At 38.1% G+C, this 20357-nt stretch overlaps 1 protein-coding gene and 1 long non-coding RNA gene across 5 annotated transcripts; both read left to right on the plus strand.

Moving 5' to 3' along the window:
• The first annotated feature begins 3212 nt into the window (after positions 1 to 3212).
• Positions 3213 to 20000, plus strand: EMB3003 (2-oxoacid dehydrogenases acyltransferase family protein). Of its 4 annotated transcripts, XM_088944034.1 has the most exons (6): positions 3213 to 4508; positions 4627 to 4818; positions 4982 to 5069; positions 19138 to 19208; positions 19329 to 19412; positions 19509 to 20000. In XM_088944034.1, the coding sequence occupies exons 1-6, from the start codon at positions 3567 to 3569 to the stop codon at positions 19611 to 19613; spliced, it is 1482 nt and encodes a 493-aa protein (XP_088800160.1). In that variant the 5' UTR covers positions 3213 to 3566; the 3' UTR covers positions 19614 to 20000. The 4 variants fall into 4 exon arrangements, 2 of the variants coding, with proteins under 2 accessions (XP_088800160.1, XP_088800161.1); XR_016099091.1 differs by lacking the exons at positions 19138 to 19208; positions 19329 to 19412; positions 19509 to 20000 and adding exons at positions 13168 to 15686; positions 15791 to 16195; XR_016099092.1 differs by lacking the exons at positions 19138 to 19208; positions 19329 to 19412; positions 19509 to 20000 and adding exons at positions 13168 to 15686; positions 15886 to 16195.
• LOC148852475 (uncharacterized) lies at positions 5084 to 9214 on the plus strand. Its single transcript, XR_016099093.1, has 2 exons — positions 5084 to 8656; positions 8797 to 9214. It is a non-coding gene; the product is annotated as an uncharacterized LOC148852475 (long non-coding RNA).
• Positions 20001 to 20357: the final 357 nt, after the last annotated feature.

Below are 20357 nucleotides of genomic sequence, written 5' to 3' on the forward strand. Positions count from 1 at the left end.
ACCACTTCATGGGCTGCACTGTAGACTCTTCCCTTGTGACCTTCACAATTGACAACCATTCAAACATATTTGATTTGGAAAACATCCATGTTTAATCTGTGCAAGTTATCAATTAATGTGGTACATTGCAACTCATTGATAGCTCCTCTGGTACATTGTCAAGGAATAGAGGATCGATGCCACCAAGATGTCTAGATGGATGCAGAATGATGATGCTCATTGATTATAATCCTTGTCAACCACTCCATGATCAATTGTAACTGCCATCAGCCATATAAGTGAAACCCATCAATAAACAAGGGCATTACTGCATTAGAGGATCAAACATTTTTTTCTTCCTTCTTCGGCATCCTATAGATTGCTGAAAACCTTCTTCGAGCGGATCTCCAACATTATAACTTGAGGGTTGATATGTCCGAATCAATTTGAGAAAACCGAACCATAAAATGCGGTTAACCAAATTGATCGGTTTGGGATTTTTGAAAAACGGTAAGACTGGTTCAATTTTCGATTAATCTATAAAAAATCGGCGGTTAACCGAACCGACCGGTATATATGTTTTTATGTATATTTTATATATATTTTTAATATATGACATATTTTTTGTGTATTATATTATAAATATATATTCATTATATATATATATATATAAATATATATACTTATATTATATTTATAATGATCTATTTATAAATATATTATATATTTTTTCAAATATTTATAATATATTATGTATCATTTATTATTTATTATATAATATTATACATATATTTGAATAATATATATTATAAATATAAAAAACGAAAAATCGAAGAACCGATTGGTCAAAAACTAAAATCGGAGGACCGGTTAACCGGTGGTACCTATTTGGTTTCGGTTTGAAGAATTAGAAAAACTGGTACCACCAGTTCGGTTTACAAAAAAGTGCCATGGTTTGATTAACCGAACCATGGACACCCCTACTGGAGATAGGAAAAGAATTGCATCAAAAGAAGAAAAGGGTTTCTCTAGTTTGAGGACGAAGGAATTGTTTCTTGATCCCATCTGCGTGGTTTGAACACAACATGTCATGGCCTTTTTTTTCCAATTAATTTGTTTCCTAATTAATTTGCAAGGGAGCCACCACTCTCTTCTTTATTCTCCTATGATTTGAAAACAAAATACATGAAAAAAAAAATAGAGATATATAGAGATTAAAAGGCAAGACGAGACAGGCGTAGAAAAAATTGGAAAGAAGAAGAAGAAGCTTTAAACCTGAAAATGATATAAAAGCTTTATTTCTACAAACTTCAAACAAAGTGGAGGTAAAGATTGGAGACTAGAGGCACCATAACATAAGGTTGCTATGCTGTGATTTTAGTCTTTGATTCTTTTGTGCAAGGTTTTCAAATGGTGAAATGGAGGTAAAGGTTGCAGTTTGCAAAGAATGAAATCAGAGAGCTTGGAATGGGTCACTTGATCCATACTAACCCACTACTCAAATGGGTAGATTGGGTGAATCAAATGGGTTAAAGTCAAAATTAACAATCCTATGATCAGGGGTATCATAGAAATGATAACCTATTATCTACTAATCTAATATTCATCAAAATTTATGTAAAAGTTCTAATTTGTCAAAATTCATTTAGTATCAAACCTTCTGAACATTATAGAAACTGGGATTTAACTATAATACCAGATAAATCTTATAACCAATCAACCCGTATCATAGAAATGTAACCAATTAATGTTCATTGGGGGGTCGTGGTGGGAGAATTGATCAAAGCTCTTTGGATATGGCATCATAGATTTACTCTAAAAATTGCTGTTCTACAATCAAGGGGGCAAGGCTAGGAACAAAGTAGGGTCACATAAGGTCCATTTTAACAGTTTTCGAGGCATGAACATATTGAATTGAAATTTTATTTAGTGCCCATTAGTGAGGGTTGAAGTATAGTGACTTTTGGTTTTGTAAGCTAGTCCCTACACAAACATCCTATAAGCTATTTGTTGAAAGATTAGGAGAGCCGGCTAGTCATTTGAAGGGTTGTATGCTTCAACCTCTTTAAAATAGCTTATCCATAGTGGGTTGAATCAATTGAATCAATTCAGCTGAATCTTCAGTTCAGCCCTTGCAAATGGGTCCTTACTGACTCATAACTTAACAATTTACATTGAATCCGAATATTAATCAGATATAGCTTTTAAAATCGAATTAATTGGCCCATTTGGGAAGGCTTTAACTTTGATATAGGTGCTTTCACAAAGTATACATGGGATCTCCTCCCAACAAAAACTCTGTATGCACCCTATAAGCATTGGTATCCACTTGCAGGAACATCTTCCCATGAATTCAACACATGTACAAGAGATATTCCCAATGTGTATGGATGTCGGTGTTTCAGGGTGTGTGCAAAATTTTGTAGAGAGAGAATCCAAGCCCTTCATTGTATTGTTTTGGCTAAGGCTATATTTGGTTTGAAGGAAGAGACCCTTTTTTTTCCTTATCTTTTCCTTCAAACCAAATACAACCTAACTGAAACTATATTTTGAATTGGGATTTGTTACACCAACCTCATAGCCACATCCTCCTATGTATTGGGAACATCTCCCATGAATAATTACCTAAATACGCGAAATATTCCTAATGTGTGATTGAAACATATTGTGAAGTTGGTGTGAGGAGCCTATCCCAACTATATTTTAGGCTATAAACATAGCTCTTTGGCTTGCCATCGAGACCCCTCAAAGAGTTCTCCTCACACCAACCTAATGATGCCTCCCAACCCCACTTGGGGAATATTTCCCAAACTTTGTGTTATTATTTATAGGGAGATATTTCGAATACACGATGGGATAAGGCTTAAAATCGGTGTGAGGTGCAATATGTGAGAAGCAAATCCCAATTTTCGATGGCATGCCGACTTTCAAAATGCAAAGCCACTCTGTGTAAAATCCCTCCCAAACCGAGAGTTTGACTTCCATCAGGGCAACACCCATTTGAACAGTCTTTACAATCTTACATTGGGAATATCTCTATACTTGTATATTTTATTTCATGGGAAGATATTCCCAAAGCAAAGGTGCAAGAGGCTGTTGGGATGGTGTGAACATTGACTTGTCCTAGGAATCCGATCTCCAAACGGATACGGTAAATAGAATTCACATATGCGCCCTCATAAACGCCTCACAACATATCCCAACCGTGTAAAATCCCTCCACTGACAATTTCGGGAGATGCTCCCCATGCACGCTGAGACGTGGATGTGGGGCGCAGATCTGATCTCCGCTTCAATCCAAAATAATCGGATCAGATCTGCGCCCCATATCGGGGTCGGACTTTCGGAGTCCATTCACAGAATCACAGCCCTACCGGCTACTACAGTCATTCCACTCAACATAAACACCAGAGGAAAACAGAGGGACACGCACCAGCGAGGAAGTAGTTGAGCTTTGAGACCTCCGCCTGCCTTCGATGCATTCGAGAAGAATAACTACACAGACAGCAATCTGAAATAAACCCCAACTTCTTCTGCATTTCCACATTTCTTCGATCTTCTTCAATTCCATCTCTCGCCAAGAAAACAATGGCGGGTTTACTCAACATTGGAACCTCCTTCATCCCTTCTTCCTCCACCTCGAAACTCCTCCGATACCCTAGCTCTTTGCCTCCAGCTAATAGAAACAATCCCTCCAATAGAACCCTTATCCAGGCCAAGATCCGGGAGATCTTCATGCCTGCACTGAGTTCGACGATGACGGAAGGGAAGATTGTTTCCTGGGTGAAGTCCGAAGGCGATAAGCTCGCCAAAGGGGAGAGTGTCGTTGTTGTCGAATCCGACAAGGCTGATATGGACGTCGAGACTTTCTACGATGGCTACTTGGCTGCAATCATGGTCGAGGAGGGTGGTGTGGCGGCTGTTGGATCCGCTATTGCTCTCCTTGCAGAGACTGAGGAGGAGATAGCTGAGGCCAGATCGAAGGCCAATTCTTCTTCTTCTTCTTCTTCTTCTTCTTCTTCTTCTTCTTCTTCTTCTTCTGCTTCTTCGTCGACTGTGGCTTCGAAGCCACCGCAGGAGAAAACCCCAGAAGCTGTAGCTTCAAGTCCTGCTCCGTCTCTATCCAAGCAAGCTTCTGCGCCTTCTGTTGTTGCTGCATCTTCAGTTCATCCGGCCTCTGAAGGGGGAAAGAGGATTGTTGCCTCTCCGTATGCAAAGAAGCTCGCAAAGGAGTTGAAGGTGGATTTGGGTTCTCTGGTTGGGAGTGGACCGATGGGGAGAATTGTTGCCAAAGATGTCGAGGCGGCTGCTGCTGCTGCTGTTTTGACTGAGAGGCCAAAACCAGCTGCTTCTCCTGCTCCCTCCCCTGCCAAGGTTTCTACCACCCCGGGCATTGAATTGGGTACTGTTGTCCCGTTCACGACAATGCAGGGTGCTGTTAGTAGAAACATGGTTCAGAGCCTCACGGTGCCAACGTTTAGAGTTGGATATACAATTACTACAGATGCCCTGGACCAACTATACAAGAAAGTAAGTTTCTCTGATCACCCATAACTTCTTTTTCTTAATTAGGAAATGGTAATGAAATAATCAATTCGTTTGCAATTTGTTGTTGTTTTCTATTTTAATGAACTTGGCAATGTTCCAGATTAAATCAAAGGGAGTAACCATGACAGCATTGCTTGCAAAGGCAACTGCACTTGCTTTGGTCAAACACCCAGTTGTGAATTCTAGCTGTAGGGATGGTAAGAGCTTTACATACAATAGTAGCATAAACATTGCTGTTGCTGTAGCTATGGATGGCGGGTTGATCACACCAGTTCTTCAGGATGCTGACAAGGTTCTTAGCGCTCTGATTGACTAGCTGAAAGTTTTTTTTTTTTTTTTTTTGGGTGGGGGGGTTGGGGGGGGGGGGCATGGGGGTCATTATCTGGCTGAAAACCGCAACAATTAAAATTGTTCTAATTCTAAAGGAACTTCTTTTTCAATGGGTTTTTTTGTAGCTTGATATCTACTCATTGTCAAGAAAATGGAAAGAATTGGTTGACAAGGCCCGTGCAAAGCAGCTGCAACCTCATGAGTACAATAGAGGTAAGACTCGTTACATGTTCCCTGCTTTACCCAAGTAATATCTCTCTATCCCCATTGCTCGTTTGCTTTCATGATTTTTATCTGCACGGTTCATAATTTTTTTCCTCACAAATAGTCTTGATGCTGCCTTTTCTTTTTTGTTTTAGAAAGCAGTTTCCAGTAAAGAAAAGAAACTATGGCTCACTTCTGATTTTTGTGAAAAGTCAGTCATTTTTAGGTTTTCCATGTTCGATTAAAACTACGGACTAAGAGAACACAGTCTTGTTTTCTGAATCTGTTGGCTCACAACCAGTGTTAGCATGTTCACCATGCTTTAGTTTATTGATATCTAGTTTTAGACACTGTCCAAGTTAGATTGCATTTTGCTTTTTACTACAAGGAGAAATTCTTTTCTGTAACTTACTACCTTAGTTGTTCTACCATATGCCCAATATAGATGCAAGTGGCAGTAGAACACATAGTTTGCAAACATAGAGTTTAACTAAGTTATTTTTAGCAGTCTGTCTCTGCAACATCATTTCCTTGTCACATTTCTTTGTTTTTTTTTTCCATTTTAAGCATCAATGTAGAAATTATGGTTTCAAGGTTCCTTATTAAACTCTATGAGTAAGGAGGCTAGTGAAGGAAGTTAGTTTTTGGATGGGGTTCTTGTGGCTTGTGAGCTTGTGGATGCTGGAATAAGGAGTGGAGAAGCTGGATTCTTATGTAATATTGGCCTAGAAAAGAATTATGATCATACTGAGTGGGGTTTCCTAGCATAAGTAATGAATAGGATAAACTTTGGAGAAAAATGAAGAAGCCGGATGCTTGCCTGCATGCCTTCAATGTATTTTTCATTGTTGATAAACGAATATGGATCTCCTATTGAATATTTTCATGCTTCAAGAGTCTTGATGCAAGAGGATCCCCTCTTCCCATGCTGTTTGTATTGGTGGTTGAGGTGTTAATTAAGTAGATTGCTGATTAAGAGTCTAGATTTGGTCCCAATGGCTATTGCAGTTGTACATTGGGAACATCTCTCCATAAAGGACAAGGGAAATGTTCCAAATGCACGACTGCAGTGGCCATTGGGACTAGATCCGAACTTGATGATTAAGGCCCTGTTTGGCGCATCTTTTCACGTGGGCTGTCGGCTTTTTAGAAGCTTGGCAGCCCGTGTTTTGGTCTTTTCCCGTTTGGTTGGGAAAAGATCTAGCCGCTGAAAGCTGCAGCCCTGAAAAGATGTGGAAAGCCCATTTTGGGCTATTTTCGGGAAGCTCCAAATGGAGCTTTTTGCCTTTTTTTTTCAACTTGTCTCCATGCGGAAAGACACATGAATAGACATGCCTTAACCAAACGATCTTCAAGATGCTAAGATTTTGATGCAAAAGCTCATTTTGTCTTTTGACAGTCAAAGCTTCTAGAAGATCTTTCAAAAAAGACTTGCCAAACAGCCCCTAAATGAAGTGAGGCTGGTTGGAGATTTCAATTTAGGTCCTCATAGACCTAATGTCACACTTCTACAATATGTGGATGTTAGTGGAAAAATATGGTAGATTTCTCACATAACATGATTCAGTCAGTTAGACAGTAACTGGGTTTTTAATATTTGGGTAACTCTAGTTAAGGATGTTGTAGAGTCGACTAAAGAGGGGTATTCCAGTCTTTTCCATTTAAGTAATGCGTTATGTATATTTCCCATACATATGTAGGGGCATTTTTGACTTTATATATTGTTTTGATAAATATAAATAGGTGGTCAACTAGGTGAGACTCTTTGCCTTCTCTGTTCAACACTTTTCTCTTCTTCTTCTTTTTCTCTCCCTTCTCTCTCTTCTCTCTTTTCTATCTTAGTTCGACTGGACTTCTTTCACATGGTATCAGAGCACCACTAATAAAGGAAGATTACAGCTTCAGTCGATCAACTCTTCCTCTTCTTTTTTATTTTCGTTTTTTTTTCCTGGTCTGCGCAATCTGGAATAGGTGGTGGAGAAGGCTGCGACAAACCCCAAATAATATCTGTGGCAATCCATTTGACAGTCCAAGGGTTATGGTGGCTTGATTACTGGTGAAAGGGGGAGAGTGTGACAGTCCTATTGAAAGAAAGAAAAAAGAACTCTTTTTTTTGTGGACTACTGTCACCATACGTGATAGCTGTGGTGGTCGAGTGGTTATCGTCATGGTGGTTTAAACCCTGTAATGAGCAATTTCAAGAGGGATTTTCTATGGTTATAAAACTCTCTATTCCCAGTACAATAGTGTTGAAAGTGGCTGAATGCATGCTTGGGCAAGTTCATGGTGGTTATGAGTGTGTTGGTGTAGTGTTCGAAGAACAATAGTTGCAGTGTTTGGAACTGAATTATTATTATTATTATTATTATTATTATTATTATTATTATTATTATTATTTTGTGACGGGTAGAACCAACTTTGTAGATTGAAATGGCATTGATGGATGATGTGAGTGGTAACCAGAAATCGAGTGTAATGATTTCCTCTAATTTTTTAAGTGTGCAGATGACATCCATCAAACTCAATGGTGAAAACTACGTTCCATGGGCTAAGTCGATGGAAGTATTTCTTAAGGCTAAGAAGAAAGTGAAACATGTACAGGAGGAGAAACCTATTGCTGAATCTCCGGGTTTCAATGATTGGAAGCAAGAGGATGCTCGAATATATGGGAATATGACAAGAAACTCTATTCTGGACAAGACAACACTACAAGGGTTTATCAACTTTATCAGGAATACTTCAATTTGCAATAGGGAAATCAGACCTTTGAAGAATATTATGCCAATATGAAAAAATCTTCGAAATGAACTTAATGTCTATCATCCCTTAACTTCGGATGTCAAAATTTAGTAACAACAAAGGGAGCAACTAGATGTTACCCGGTTCTTGGTGGGGCTGAAAGCAGAGTATGAGCCTATCAGAGACAGATATTGGGGGGGGTGTCTGCTCTCCCTACTCTAGAAGAAGTGTTTGCTTGTTCCGTAGGATATCTCTTAGTCCCACAGAGAGTAACATACCTCTTGACAGATCAGCACTTGTTGGCACTCGAGGCGGTTCTTATGGGCATAGAGGAGGTGGTCACACAGTTAAGGGAGGCCGTGGTAACCCTATGGTTGGTCGTAGCAGTGGAGGAGGTTGTGATTCAAGGGGAGGCTGTGACAGAGGAAGAGGAAGCACTACTAGGAAATGCACACATTTGTGGGAGAGATGGACACACAGTTAACTTCTATTATGATTTGCATGGCCTACCATCCACATGGGCTAATCATGCAGCTGTTGGTGGTAGTGAAGTCAGTGATACTCAACCAATTGATCCAACACCCTCTATAGTCACAACTACTTCTGGGAAAGAGATGATGAATATTCCAAAAGAGGAGTATGAGAGATTTCTTCAGGCCACTTCACATTAGAATATTGCCACCCTTGCTCATTTAGGTATGGCTTGCCTAGCATCCAAACTTTCACCTTGGATAATTGAATCTAAAGCCTTTGATCACATGACTAGGACTCCAGGCGTGTTTTCCTCCCTTTCTCCAACCTTCACATCAAATAATGTTACCCTTGCCAATGGATCTACTTCCCCATTTACGGTGTTGGTAATGTTAACACAACATCTCTTTCCTTGTCTTCTGTTTTATATGTTCCCAAGTTTCCTTTTAATCTTGTGTCTGTTAGTAAACTAACCAAATCCCTCAATTGTTCTATCACATTGTACAATTCCTCTTGTGTTTTTCAGGATCTAACTACAGGTAAGAAGATTGGTGGAGAACATGAAGTTGGCGGATTGAATTACCTTGACGGTGGTGGTTCTACAATTGCACTTCAAACCTCTTTGACTCCTCTTCAGTGGCATTGTAGACTCGGCCATCCATCTCTTAAAGCTCTCAAGCTCCTTGTTTTGTCATTGAGTCGTCTGTCTTCTTTGCAGTTGAGTCGTGTCAGTATGGGAAACACCATCGGGTTTCCTTTAGTCCTAGAATTGATAGTTGTATGTGGAGTCCTTTTGATTTAGTTCATTCAAATGTTTGGGGTCCAATTAGAATTGGGTCTTATAATGGTTATAGATGTTTTGTTGTCTTTGTTGATGACTGTTCAAGAATGACATGGCTTTATTTAATGAAAGAAAGAAGCAAATTATTTTCCATTTTCCAAAAGTTTCATGCTGAAGTGCGTACACAATTTGGTGTTTCAATTAAAATTCTTCGTTCCAACAATGGCAAAGAGTATTTTCTTTCTTCATTTCAGCAGTTCTTGGAACAACATGGTATTATTCATTAAACATCTTGTGCCCACACCCCTAAAAAAATGGGGTGGTTGAGAGGAAGAACCGATATCTACTTGAAACAACTCGGTCTCTTCTTCATCATATGAATGTTCCTAAACGTTTTTGGAATGATGCAGTACTTACTACGTGCTTTCTCATTAATCGCATACCCTCGTTCATTCTTGATGGTTGTTCTCCGTTCTCAATCTTATTTCCCACCTTGTCTCCATATCCCCTGACTCCCAAGATCTTTGGGTGTGTGTGTGCTTTGTTCAGAATCTTGGTCCTAGTCTAGACAAGTTGGATGCATGCTTCATTAGATGTATCTTCCTTGGCTACTCTAGGGCCTAGAAAGGGTATAAATGCTACAACCTATTACTCGGAAATCCTTTGTTTGTCCTGATATTACATTCTTTGAATCTGTCCTGTACTTCTTAGGTCCTGATATCCCTCCTTCCAAAGAGGTTCCTCTTCCTCTTTTGGTTGACAATTCCATTCATGTTGTTCCCATTGTGACTAAGTTTCCACCTTTCCCAATGTAGGAACATACTGAAAGACCACCATTCTGTCAAGTGTATACTCATCGACAGAGACCAACACTTCCACCAACTTTTATTCCGCCTGTAGATCCAACTCCTTCCACACCCGAATTGCCTTCTAATCTTGACCTTCCTATTGCATTGTAGAAAGGTAAACGTAGTTGCACTTCACACCCCATATCCAATTATGTTTCTGTATCTCACCTTTCCACTTCCCATCGTGAGTTTATTTCTCTATTATCCTTTGTATCTACACCTAAGGATGTTTAGGAGGCTCTTACCTCGCCAGGATGGCGAAAATCATTGGAAGAGGAATTCTCTGCTCTTCATCACAATCATACATGGGAACTCACCAATCTTCCCCCAAGTAAGCATGTTGTTGGTTGTAAATGAGCATATACTATTAAGTATCTACGAGATGGGAGAGTGGAGGGCCTAAAAGCCCGTTTAGTTGCAAAAGGGTACTTCAACTTTATGGTGTAGACTATGTAGAAACCATTTCCCCTATTGTGAAGATTGGCTCAGTACGTGTGTTGATTTCCTTAACTGTCATGCATGATTGGCCTCTATTTCAGCTTGATATTAAAAATGCCTTTCTTCATGGTGATCTTCTAGAGGAAGTGTACATGGAGCAACCACCAAGGTTTGTTGTTCAGGGAGAGGATAGTAAGGTGTGTAAGCTCAAAAAGGCGATCTATGGGTTCAAATAGTCTTCCCGTGCTTGGTTTGGAAAATTTAGTGAAGTAGTGAAGGAGTTTGGAATGAGACAATGTCAACTTGACCACTCAATATTTAGCTATGGCTCTGAGGCTGGGAAGACCTTGCTAGTAGTTTATGTGCATGACATAGTCATAACTGGCAGCGATAGAATTGGGATTGATAGACTGAAGACATTTCTACAAGATCACTTTCAGACAAAAGATCTTGGAAAGTTGAAGTATTTCCTGGGTATAGAAGTTGTTAGATCAAAGCAAGGCATAAACCTATGTTAGCGGAAATCTGCTCTTTACCTATTGGAAGAAATAGGACTACTAGGTGCTAAACCAGCTAAAACTTCCATGGAACCGAATGTGAAGTTGGGAAGTGATATATGTGAATTATTTGATAATCTTTGAAGGTATAGAAGGCTAGTGGGAAAACTGAATTATCTAACTATCACTAGGCCTGATATCTCATTCGTTGTCAATGTGGTAAGTCAGTTTATGTAGAGTCCTCGAGTGCCTTACTGGGACACTTAGGATTGTGCGGTATTTGAAGGGGGCTCTAGACCGTGGGTTAGTACAAGCCAGGAGGTGATCTTGAAATAATTGGCTATATCGACACATATTGGGTTGGCTTAGTATCAGACAAGAGATGCACTACAAGTTATCGCACCTTTCTTGGAGGAAATCTAGTGACATGGAAGAGCAAGAAGCAAACTGTGGTAGCAAGGAGCAGTGCAAAAGCAGAAATCAGGGTCATGGCACACACTACATGTGAACTAGTGGTTGAAGAATATGCTGTAGGAAATTAGGTTCTCAATAAGCAAATCCATGAAACTATACTGTGACAACCAAGTTGCAATTCACATTTCATCCAACCCAGTTTTTCACGAGAGAACTAAACACATAGAGGTAGATTGTCATTTTGTAAGGGAAAAAGTCATCAATGTTGTCATAAGCATAGAGCATGTGAGAATAGGTGATCAGTGGGTAGATCTGTTCACAAAAGGGTTGAGTTCGGGAAGAGTGAGCTATATATGTAACAAGCTGAGATTATATGATATATATACTTTCCAGCTTGAGGGGGAGTGTTAGAGTTGGCTAAAGAGGGGTATTATAGTCTTTTCCATTTAAGTAATGTGTTATGTATATGTTCCATACATATGTAGGGGCATTTTTGACCCTGTATACTGTTTTGATAAATATAAATAGATGGTTGACTGGGTGAGACTCTTTGTCTTCTCTGTTCGACACTTTTCTCTTCTTTTTCTGCTTCTTCTTCTTCTTCTTCTTCTTCTTCTTCTTCTCTCTCTTCTCTCTTTTCTATCTCAGTTCGACTGGACTTCTTTCATAGATGTCTTATAGACATTCTCTTAATTACGTCTCTCTAGGGGCAAAGACAACCTTTTGATTCGGACTAGTGTAGAATAAATGAGTGGAGTAGATTAAATAGATTTTAACTACGAAATTTTCTAATGAAAATTGTGATATGCATTCCCTGATTCCCTCCTTGATTTGAGAGAAACGAAAAGAAATAAATTCTATAGGGAGCATAATCAGCCAGGTTACATGAACAAGGCTCTAGATGGTTTCATCCCCCACACAGAATCAAGATTTTGTAGGAGTTTATGATTTAATGAGGTGTAGGGAACCATAATTAACTAAGTTTCATAAAAAAGGCTGTAGATGTTTTTCTCCCCCACAAGATGAAAAATTTAATTAGATTTTGGTCTGAGGAACCGTAATCAACCAAGTTTCATGAGCAAGGCTATATATGGTTTTTATCTCCCACATAGAATTTAATTAGCATTGGGTAGGGGGTTATAATTAGCCAAGTTTCATGAACAATTTGTAGATGGATGTTCTTACTGTATAGAATTAAGTTTCTTCAAATAGAGACAAGGAAGAAAAGACTAGGGCTGCAAACAGATTTAATCGAATTAGAATAGCAATTATCCAAATTTGATTAAATAAGAATAATGTGACATCTGAATTTGATTTGAATTTGACAAATATGTAGGTTTACTAATTCTAATTTGAATCAATTAAGTAAGTGAATATTTGATTTGAATTTGGTTCAAATTCAGTTGGAGTCAACTTGTATATTTAATAATTAATATTACTGATTAATGAACGTTGATAAAAATTATTTCATACTTGCATGCTTCATGGTTGAACAATGAACACTTGAGTCCTGACTTGGAATCCGTTGGATCAAACAGGAAAAACAATTTAGTTGATTAGTTGTTGGCTTCTCATTCAAAGTAGTATTAATCATTTAAGAAGAAAAGAAAGCCTGCAATTGAACAAGCCATTATACATTAGTCCATGTATTAAGAAAAACAAAATACCCAGATCTGTGACAATTGGTGAAAATCTCGGATAAGAGGTAAGCATAGTTGTCAAGGCAACGCCTAGGCGACAAGACACCCTTTGAGGCTCGCCTCGCCTAATCGCCAAGCAGTTTTCTACTTCCTACTATAAAAAACTTTTTTATTCATTCTTTTTTGAGATTATAATTATAAAATAGACATTATTAAACTAAAGTAATCATTTTGTGTGTTTATATACTAATTTCTTTTTATTATTTTCTTATTTATTAGGGTTTAATCAACACAAACATTGCTAAATGCTGTATTGAACCCTCAAAGACTTAAAACCTGAACTAATAAGGAAGATTACTCTACAAGCAGAATGGAAATCTCCCCTGGAAGGTGTGGTAAAAATGAAGTCGGAAGCAGTCAAGGTAATCCAGGGTCCTCAGGTATAGGAGGGATTCTAAAAAATAAGGATGGCAACATAATATCTTTATTCTCAAGACCAGTGGGAATTGGTGACTCTACAAGGGCTGAGATGCTAGCCATGGTACAAGGAATACATGTTGCACTGGAGGACCTAATAGTTGAAGGGGACTCCAAGGAATATGTCAGTTTTCAGGGATCTTTTGAAGAAAGTTCATTGTCTTACAAGGAATATGTCAGTTTTCAGTGGGTCAGCAGATCGGCAAATGCCATGGCTGATTGTTTGGCTAAACAAGGGGTATCAAGGGGCATTCTGTTATCTGCTACCTTATAATTGTAATTCAGGATATAGTGTGTGTTTAACTGCTTAGCTCTAAAGGGAGGTAACATCTCGTGCCTCCTTTTGTGCTGATTGTACACCTTTTCTATTCTAGGCTTAATAAAATACCACTCATTTATCAAAAAAAAAAGCCTGATGGCATGCATATAAAGTTTTGAGTATGAGTGTCAAGCCTGTAATCAGAATCAAGTCTGTATCTTAACATTTGCTACAACATCAAACCTGTAACCTGGTTTTCTGTTAAGGTGAGTGAGGATTTTATGGAGCTGAGACTACAACTGGCATCAAAAGTCTGTAGCGGGTCAAGCCTGCATGTAACTTTTCTCACTAATAAAAAGATTCACTACAAGGCTTGGGTTAACAGAAAGCAGATGAGTGAATGAATCCCTCGAGTCAACATATATGTTGACTCCAAGGAATATGTCAGTTTTCAGGGATCTTTTGAAGAAAGTTCATTGTCTTACAGGGAATATGTCAGTTTTCAGTGGGTCAGCAGATCGGCAAATGCCATGGCTGATTGTTTGGCTAAACAAGGGGTATCAAGAGGCATTCTGTTATGTGCTACCTTATAATTGTAATTCAGGATATAGTGTGTGCTTAACTGCTTAGCTCTAAAGGGAGGTAACATCTCGTACCTCCTTTTGTGCTGATTGTACACCTTTTCTATTCTAGGCTTAATAAAATACCACTCATTTATCAAAAAAAAGCCTGATGGCATGCATATAAAGTTTTGAATATGAGTGTCAAGCCTGTAATCAGAATCAAGTCTGTATCTTAACATTTGCTACGACATCAAACCTGTAACCTGGTTTTCTGGTAAGGTGAGTGAGGATTTTATGGAGCTGAGACTACAACTGGCATCAAAAGTCTGTAGTGGGTCAAGCCTGCATGTAACTTTTCTCACTAATAAAAAGATTCACTACAAGGCTTGGGTTAACAGAAAGCAGATGAGTGAATGAATCCCTCGAGTCAACATATATGTTGACTCCAAGGAATATGTCAGTTTTCGGGGATCTTTTGAAGAAAGTTCATTGTCTTACAAGGAATATGTCAGTTTTCAGTGGGTCAGCAGATCGGCAAATGCCATGGCTGATTGTTTGGCTAAACAAGGGGTATCAAGGGGCATTCTGTTATGTGCTACCTTATAATTGTAATTCAGGATATAGTGTGTGCTTAACTGCTTAGCTCTAAAGGGAGGTAACATCTCGTGCCTCCTTTTGTGCTGATTGTACACCTTTTCTATTCTAGGCTTAATAAAATACCACTCATTTATCAAAAAAAAAAAGCCTGATGGCATGCATATAAAGTTTTGAGTATGAGTGTCAAGCCTGTAATCAGAATCAAGTCTGTATCTTAACATTTGCTACGACATCAAACCTGTAACCTGGTTTTCTGGTAAGGTGAGTGAGGATTTTATGGAGCTGAGACTACAACTGGCATCAAAAGTCTGTAGTGGGTCAAGCCTGCATGTAACTTTTCTCACTAATAAAAAGATTCACTACAAGGCTTGGGTTAACAGAAAGCAGATGAGTGAATGAATCCCTCGAGTCAACATATATCAACTTGCTTGATTCAATCAAATAAGTTTCAAGTGCGCCCATAAGGTCAGCATGGTTTTCATCAATGGTGATTGGAAATGGAAACTTATGTTCCATGATTGTTAGCTGTGTAGACATGAGTGAATCAAACTCGGGAAGATAACTCACTCACTCGGAAGATGAACAGTCTTTACCTTCTAAAGTCTACATCTCTAGCATGCATTACTCCAATATACACATGGTTGCAATATTTGTAACTGCAAGGCATGACATGTTCTTATAACTGGTGGCAATACCTTCCCTAATCTATTGATTAGTCATATACTCCACTAAACAGTGAAGGTGGCATTTCTTTTGTGTGGTGTAAGAGTGTGCCCATAAAGGTGGCATTTTTTGTTTGGACAGCCTACTTGAACAGGACTCTGACTAGGGATGATATTCTGGAGAAAGGTATGCTGCTGGACACAACTGCTTGTGTGCTTTGTCAGAATCATACTGAGTCGGTCAGTCAATCATTTGTTACTTTATTGTTGTTTTTCCTATGAGATTTGGATTAAGGTCAGGAACTTGTTTGAGGTAAATAGTTGTTGCCCTGAACCAATAGCAGATTTTGTGAAGAGTTGGAGAGTCAAAGGCCTCTCAAAAGAGGGAAAGTTGGCGTGCAACCTGACTCCTGCTGCTGTTTTTTGGTGCATATGGCAGGAGAGGAATGCAAGGATTTTCAAGAATCAGCGCAGCTCTTCAAACACAGTTTTTCAGGAAATTTTGGGGAAAATGCTCTCATGGTTAGCTGTAAACAGTGTGTTTAAGGATAGAAATTTTAGTTCTTTTTTTTCTGTTGGGAATCTTTTTGTAAATCAGGGTTTGGGGGTATAGTTCTGCTTGTGCAGCTTTTTTGTAAATCCCTGTGTACAGCTCCTTGTTGTACATGTTTTTTGCCTTTATTGAATATTATACTTTACCTGTTTTGAAAAAAATAGAAAAACTGTGGGACATCTAGAAGAGAATTTAAGACACTTCTATCATCCCTGGTTTAACTGACTAATCCAACCAATTTGGTTGGACCAAGAATTCTCAGCTTTTACAGCATATTTGCATCTGCCTACCATTTTTTGGCTCGACTCAGGTATTCCGTTATCATTTCTTGTGAGCTATTGACAATGCATTTGTATCTTATAGTTGTTCTGGTGAAGCTTCCTGAATGATGAAAATCTTATCTTGGAATAGCTTGGGTGACAGCTATCAAAGGATTTTATATCCAAATCAGATGGATTAGGAGAATAGCTTGGTTGACAGCTTAGCTAAGCAAGGGGTTCAAAGAAACAATATGTACCTTGTAATCTGCCCTTTATTCTTCCAATCAATAAAATTTCTTCTTTGTGTTGCTGATAAAAAATCCTATCTTGGAATGTCCAAGGGTGTAACAGCCCTAGGACTTTAAGATTCTTGAAAAGGATCTATCACATTCATAACCCGGACATTGTTTCCCTATCAGAAACTATGATGTCTGCAAATAAATGCAAGTTATTGGGTAGAAAACTTCAATATTCTGAATACTGTGGAGTGCCAATGCAGGGACTGGCTAGGGGGTTATATTGTGCCTGAAAACATAATATGGGATTGGATATTTGTTTCAAAAGATGACTGATAGTTGCAAACATATCAGTGGGTCAAAATGAGGGAAGGTGGTTGTTGTGTTTAGTTTATGGTCATCTTGGTCAGAAGAAAAGACCTAAGTTCTGGGGGAATTTTTTTGCATTCATAGAAGATCATTCACACTAGATGATGTTGGGGGATCTGAATGATGTAATTGATTGTGATGGTTATCAAGGGAGTAGAGAGTCCTCTAATAAACATCCAAAGCACTTCAAACATCAATTTAGTCTCATATGCTCAAACTGATTCAAATGGTGGGTAACCGTTTCACTTGGATCAATGGACAAGGGGGAAAAAGGTTAGTAAAAGAAAAGCTTGACTGTGGTTTAGCTACTACCTGGTCATGCTCTAAGAAATTGGAAGCTAAAATCCAATCTTTCTCCTTTGTATTTTTTGGACCATTCTGTTTTAATTTTAAGCATAAATCTAACTATTGTGTTTGGTCCTAAACAATTTCACTTCCTATGTGGGTAGAGGAAGATGAGTGTAAAAATATAATTGAAGAGAACTGGCCTTTCTTGTTTAACAAGAATGGAATAGACCATCTCATACATAAGTTGAAAAGATATAAGAGGAGTTTAAAGATTTGGAACAGGTCTAGATTTAGGGTTATAGAAGAAATTTTGAAACAATTTGGATCTACACAAGTGCCATTCAAAATTCTGAATTGAAACAAGGAGTTGGAAATTTTAGACAGCGTATGCCCTTAGCTCCAATAGATGTTGTAGTTGACTTTTATTGTGAAAAAAAGTGCAATTTTTTATTCATGTGTCATGTGGTGCATTTATGCAAATTACCCTTGTACTACATTTTAGGATTGTGTCATGTGCTACTGGTTTTATTTTTTAAGATATCATAGTCAGCATGTAGTCTAAATGTTCTCAACCAGTGGATAAACTTAGGTGGTCTAATCCTGACAAGGTCAGCATTCTCACGCCACCTATGTTATGGTTGGTCTCAACTAAAAGGGTTATGACCCAAGGTGTGAGAATGGGTGTTTACCTGAAACACTTGAAACATACCAGTTTCAGATTGTTCCCGGAACTTTGTGATAGTTTGAACAACTGAAGCATCATGTGATCCTTGACATGATAATATTACTCCGTTGGGTATTAGGCAGAGCTACTTTTTTGATATGCCAATTAATGAGATTCTTCTGGGATCAACACTTGGGTATGTTGGAGCAGGTATTTGAGTTGTTTGGGCATGGGATCATTGTGATAGGATCAATTACTTTGTCAGACAAAGAGAATATCTATGAACATACTCTCTCCAATGGAAGGACTAAAGCTATCGATGGTAGATTTTAGATCGTCTTGGAATCAGTTTTTAAAAGTATATTATATTATAAATAGTTTATTTTAGAAATGGTTTTGCAAATCATTCTTTCCTTGGATCCATTGTAAAGGAGAGTATGACATTGGGCTGTGTTAAGGGAATAATTCCTCTCTGATTCCTAATGTTATATTATTAATGGTTGAAAGATCATGTTGCAAATGTTGGGCCCAAAACCCTGATAGACATAAATCAGATTTGGACCATTGGACTTGGGTTATAGGGTGGCTGAGAACCATGGTTCACAATATCAATGATATTTGGCGAAATATCCCCGATATATCTTCATTTGCTAAGTGTGATACGAAATCTTTCAGGAATTTTTTTTCCCAAATATCCCCGATATTTTGCCAATATGTTGGCAATATTTGAAATTTCATTGATAAATTATATATTTAAAGTTTAAAATTTTAGAGTATTATTAAAACTTTTCAATATTTCATAAAAATAATCATAATTTTTTTAAATATTTCCTAAAAGAACAAGCAGGGAATCAGTGATTAGATATTTTACTAAAAATATTTTCCATCATCTCCCAAAATGTCATGCTAGATTCCTGAAGTTTCTATTTCTGTAACTTCAATAATTTTTTCCATTCACCGCTATAAATTTCACACAGAAAATTTGCTTCCTGTGAGCTATTTTTGCTTGCTTTTAACCCATTGACCATGTTTTGGAGTCAGGAACATAAATTCCTAACCTCCAACCATGCACATATGGATGGAAACTTCCTCCTTTCCCTCCAACTACAGCTTCGTTCCTGAATGCCCTTTGACTATTGGTTTTCCTTTTTCATTTTTTTTTTCTGAATATATGGTTGCTTTCTTGTGGGTGTGTTATTAGATCACTGGAAATTGGGTAAAAGTTCACTGGTTTTTTCTGTGAATATTCCATTATAGCTGGTTTACCATTTCAAGAACCTTATTTGTTGGTAGCTAACTAGATCATTTCATTGGTTTCCAGGGACATTCACTCTTTCAAATCTTGGGATGTTTGGCGTGGATCGTTTTGATGCCATTTTGCCTCCTGGAACTGTAAGTGATAACTCTGAATTTTTGGACAATTGCCTCTTTAAGTAATTCACTCAAGCAGGCATTACGAATTGGCTATTAAATTTCTATGTTGATTCATCATGTGATTTGGATTTGACTCAGGGAGCAATCATGGCTGTTGGAGCATCTCAGCCTACTGTAGTTGCTACCAAGGATGGCCGGATTGGTATGAAAAGTCAGATGCAGGTGAGGATGATTAGACATCTTATGTAATGCTTCTTTATCACAATAGGCTATCTGCAACAAGTTCTTACATGGAAAAATTCATTCTAAATTTTGCAGGTAAATGTTACAGCTGATCATCGTATCATATATGGTGCTGATCTGGCAGCATTTTTGCAAACTCTGGCAAACATTATTGAGGATCCTAAAGATCTCACCTTCTAACTTCGCTGCATGGGGACTGAATTGGGTCATATTGTTTTCTGTTATTCAAGATGATCTTCTAATGTTAAGGCTGCCATTATCAAGTTGCTTTGTTGCTGATGTGCAATGGCGACAGAATAGACTTATTTTGTTAGCATCAGTCCGTTGGCAGTTTGAACAGGAATGAAGAGTGGAGTTCTGACAAGCAATTGATGTTTAGATTCTTTTTCTCTTTTTCCTTTTTTGAAGCCCTTTTTTCACTTCTTTTCATTTGAAGTTTTAAACAATCAACATTAGATTTTCCTACTCCAATCTGTCTTATCTGTATGAATGATTCATGCCACTTTAAGGTTAATTATTTTTTTCTTAATTATACTCAGCATTGAATGTAGAGCATAATCCATGAGAGTGGCTGGATCCAAAAAGCTTCAATATTGGAGGGTAATTCCCTTACCATTCTGACTTTATTAGAATTTTACATATTCCGATGTTCTGCTATCATCTTCATTTTTGAAGGTGCAAGTTTGCCCCTGCGAATCGTACTTGCTCTAGAAAATTTTCCATCATGAAGATAGCAGTTCTCTCCATTTGCTCTTTCTAATATTGTCATCTTACTGTTTAAACCCATCTGATGAAAAATCTAGAGCAGAAGTTGAATAAGAACTAAAAGGAAATGATCTTGTTTAACCTAGCTTAAAGAGAAAGCATGGATTGTATTGTTCATTTTTTTAGCTCCAACATGTATTGTATTATTCTGCCCTTTAT

The sequence above is a fragment of the Nelumbo lutea genome, chromosome 5, assembly GCF_056320005.1.
Source record: "Nelumbo lutea isolate HS-2025 chromosome 5, American lotus-T2T, whole genome shotgun sequence".
Taxonomy (NCBI): Eukaryota; Viridiplantae; Streptophyta; class Magnoliopsida; order Proteales; family Nelumbonaceae; genus Nelumbo; species Nelumbo lutea.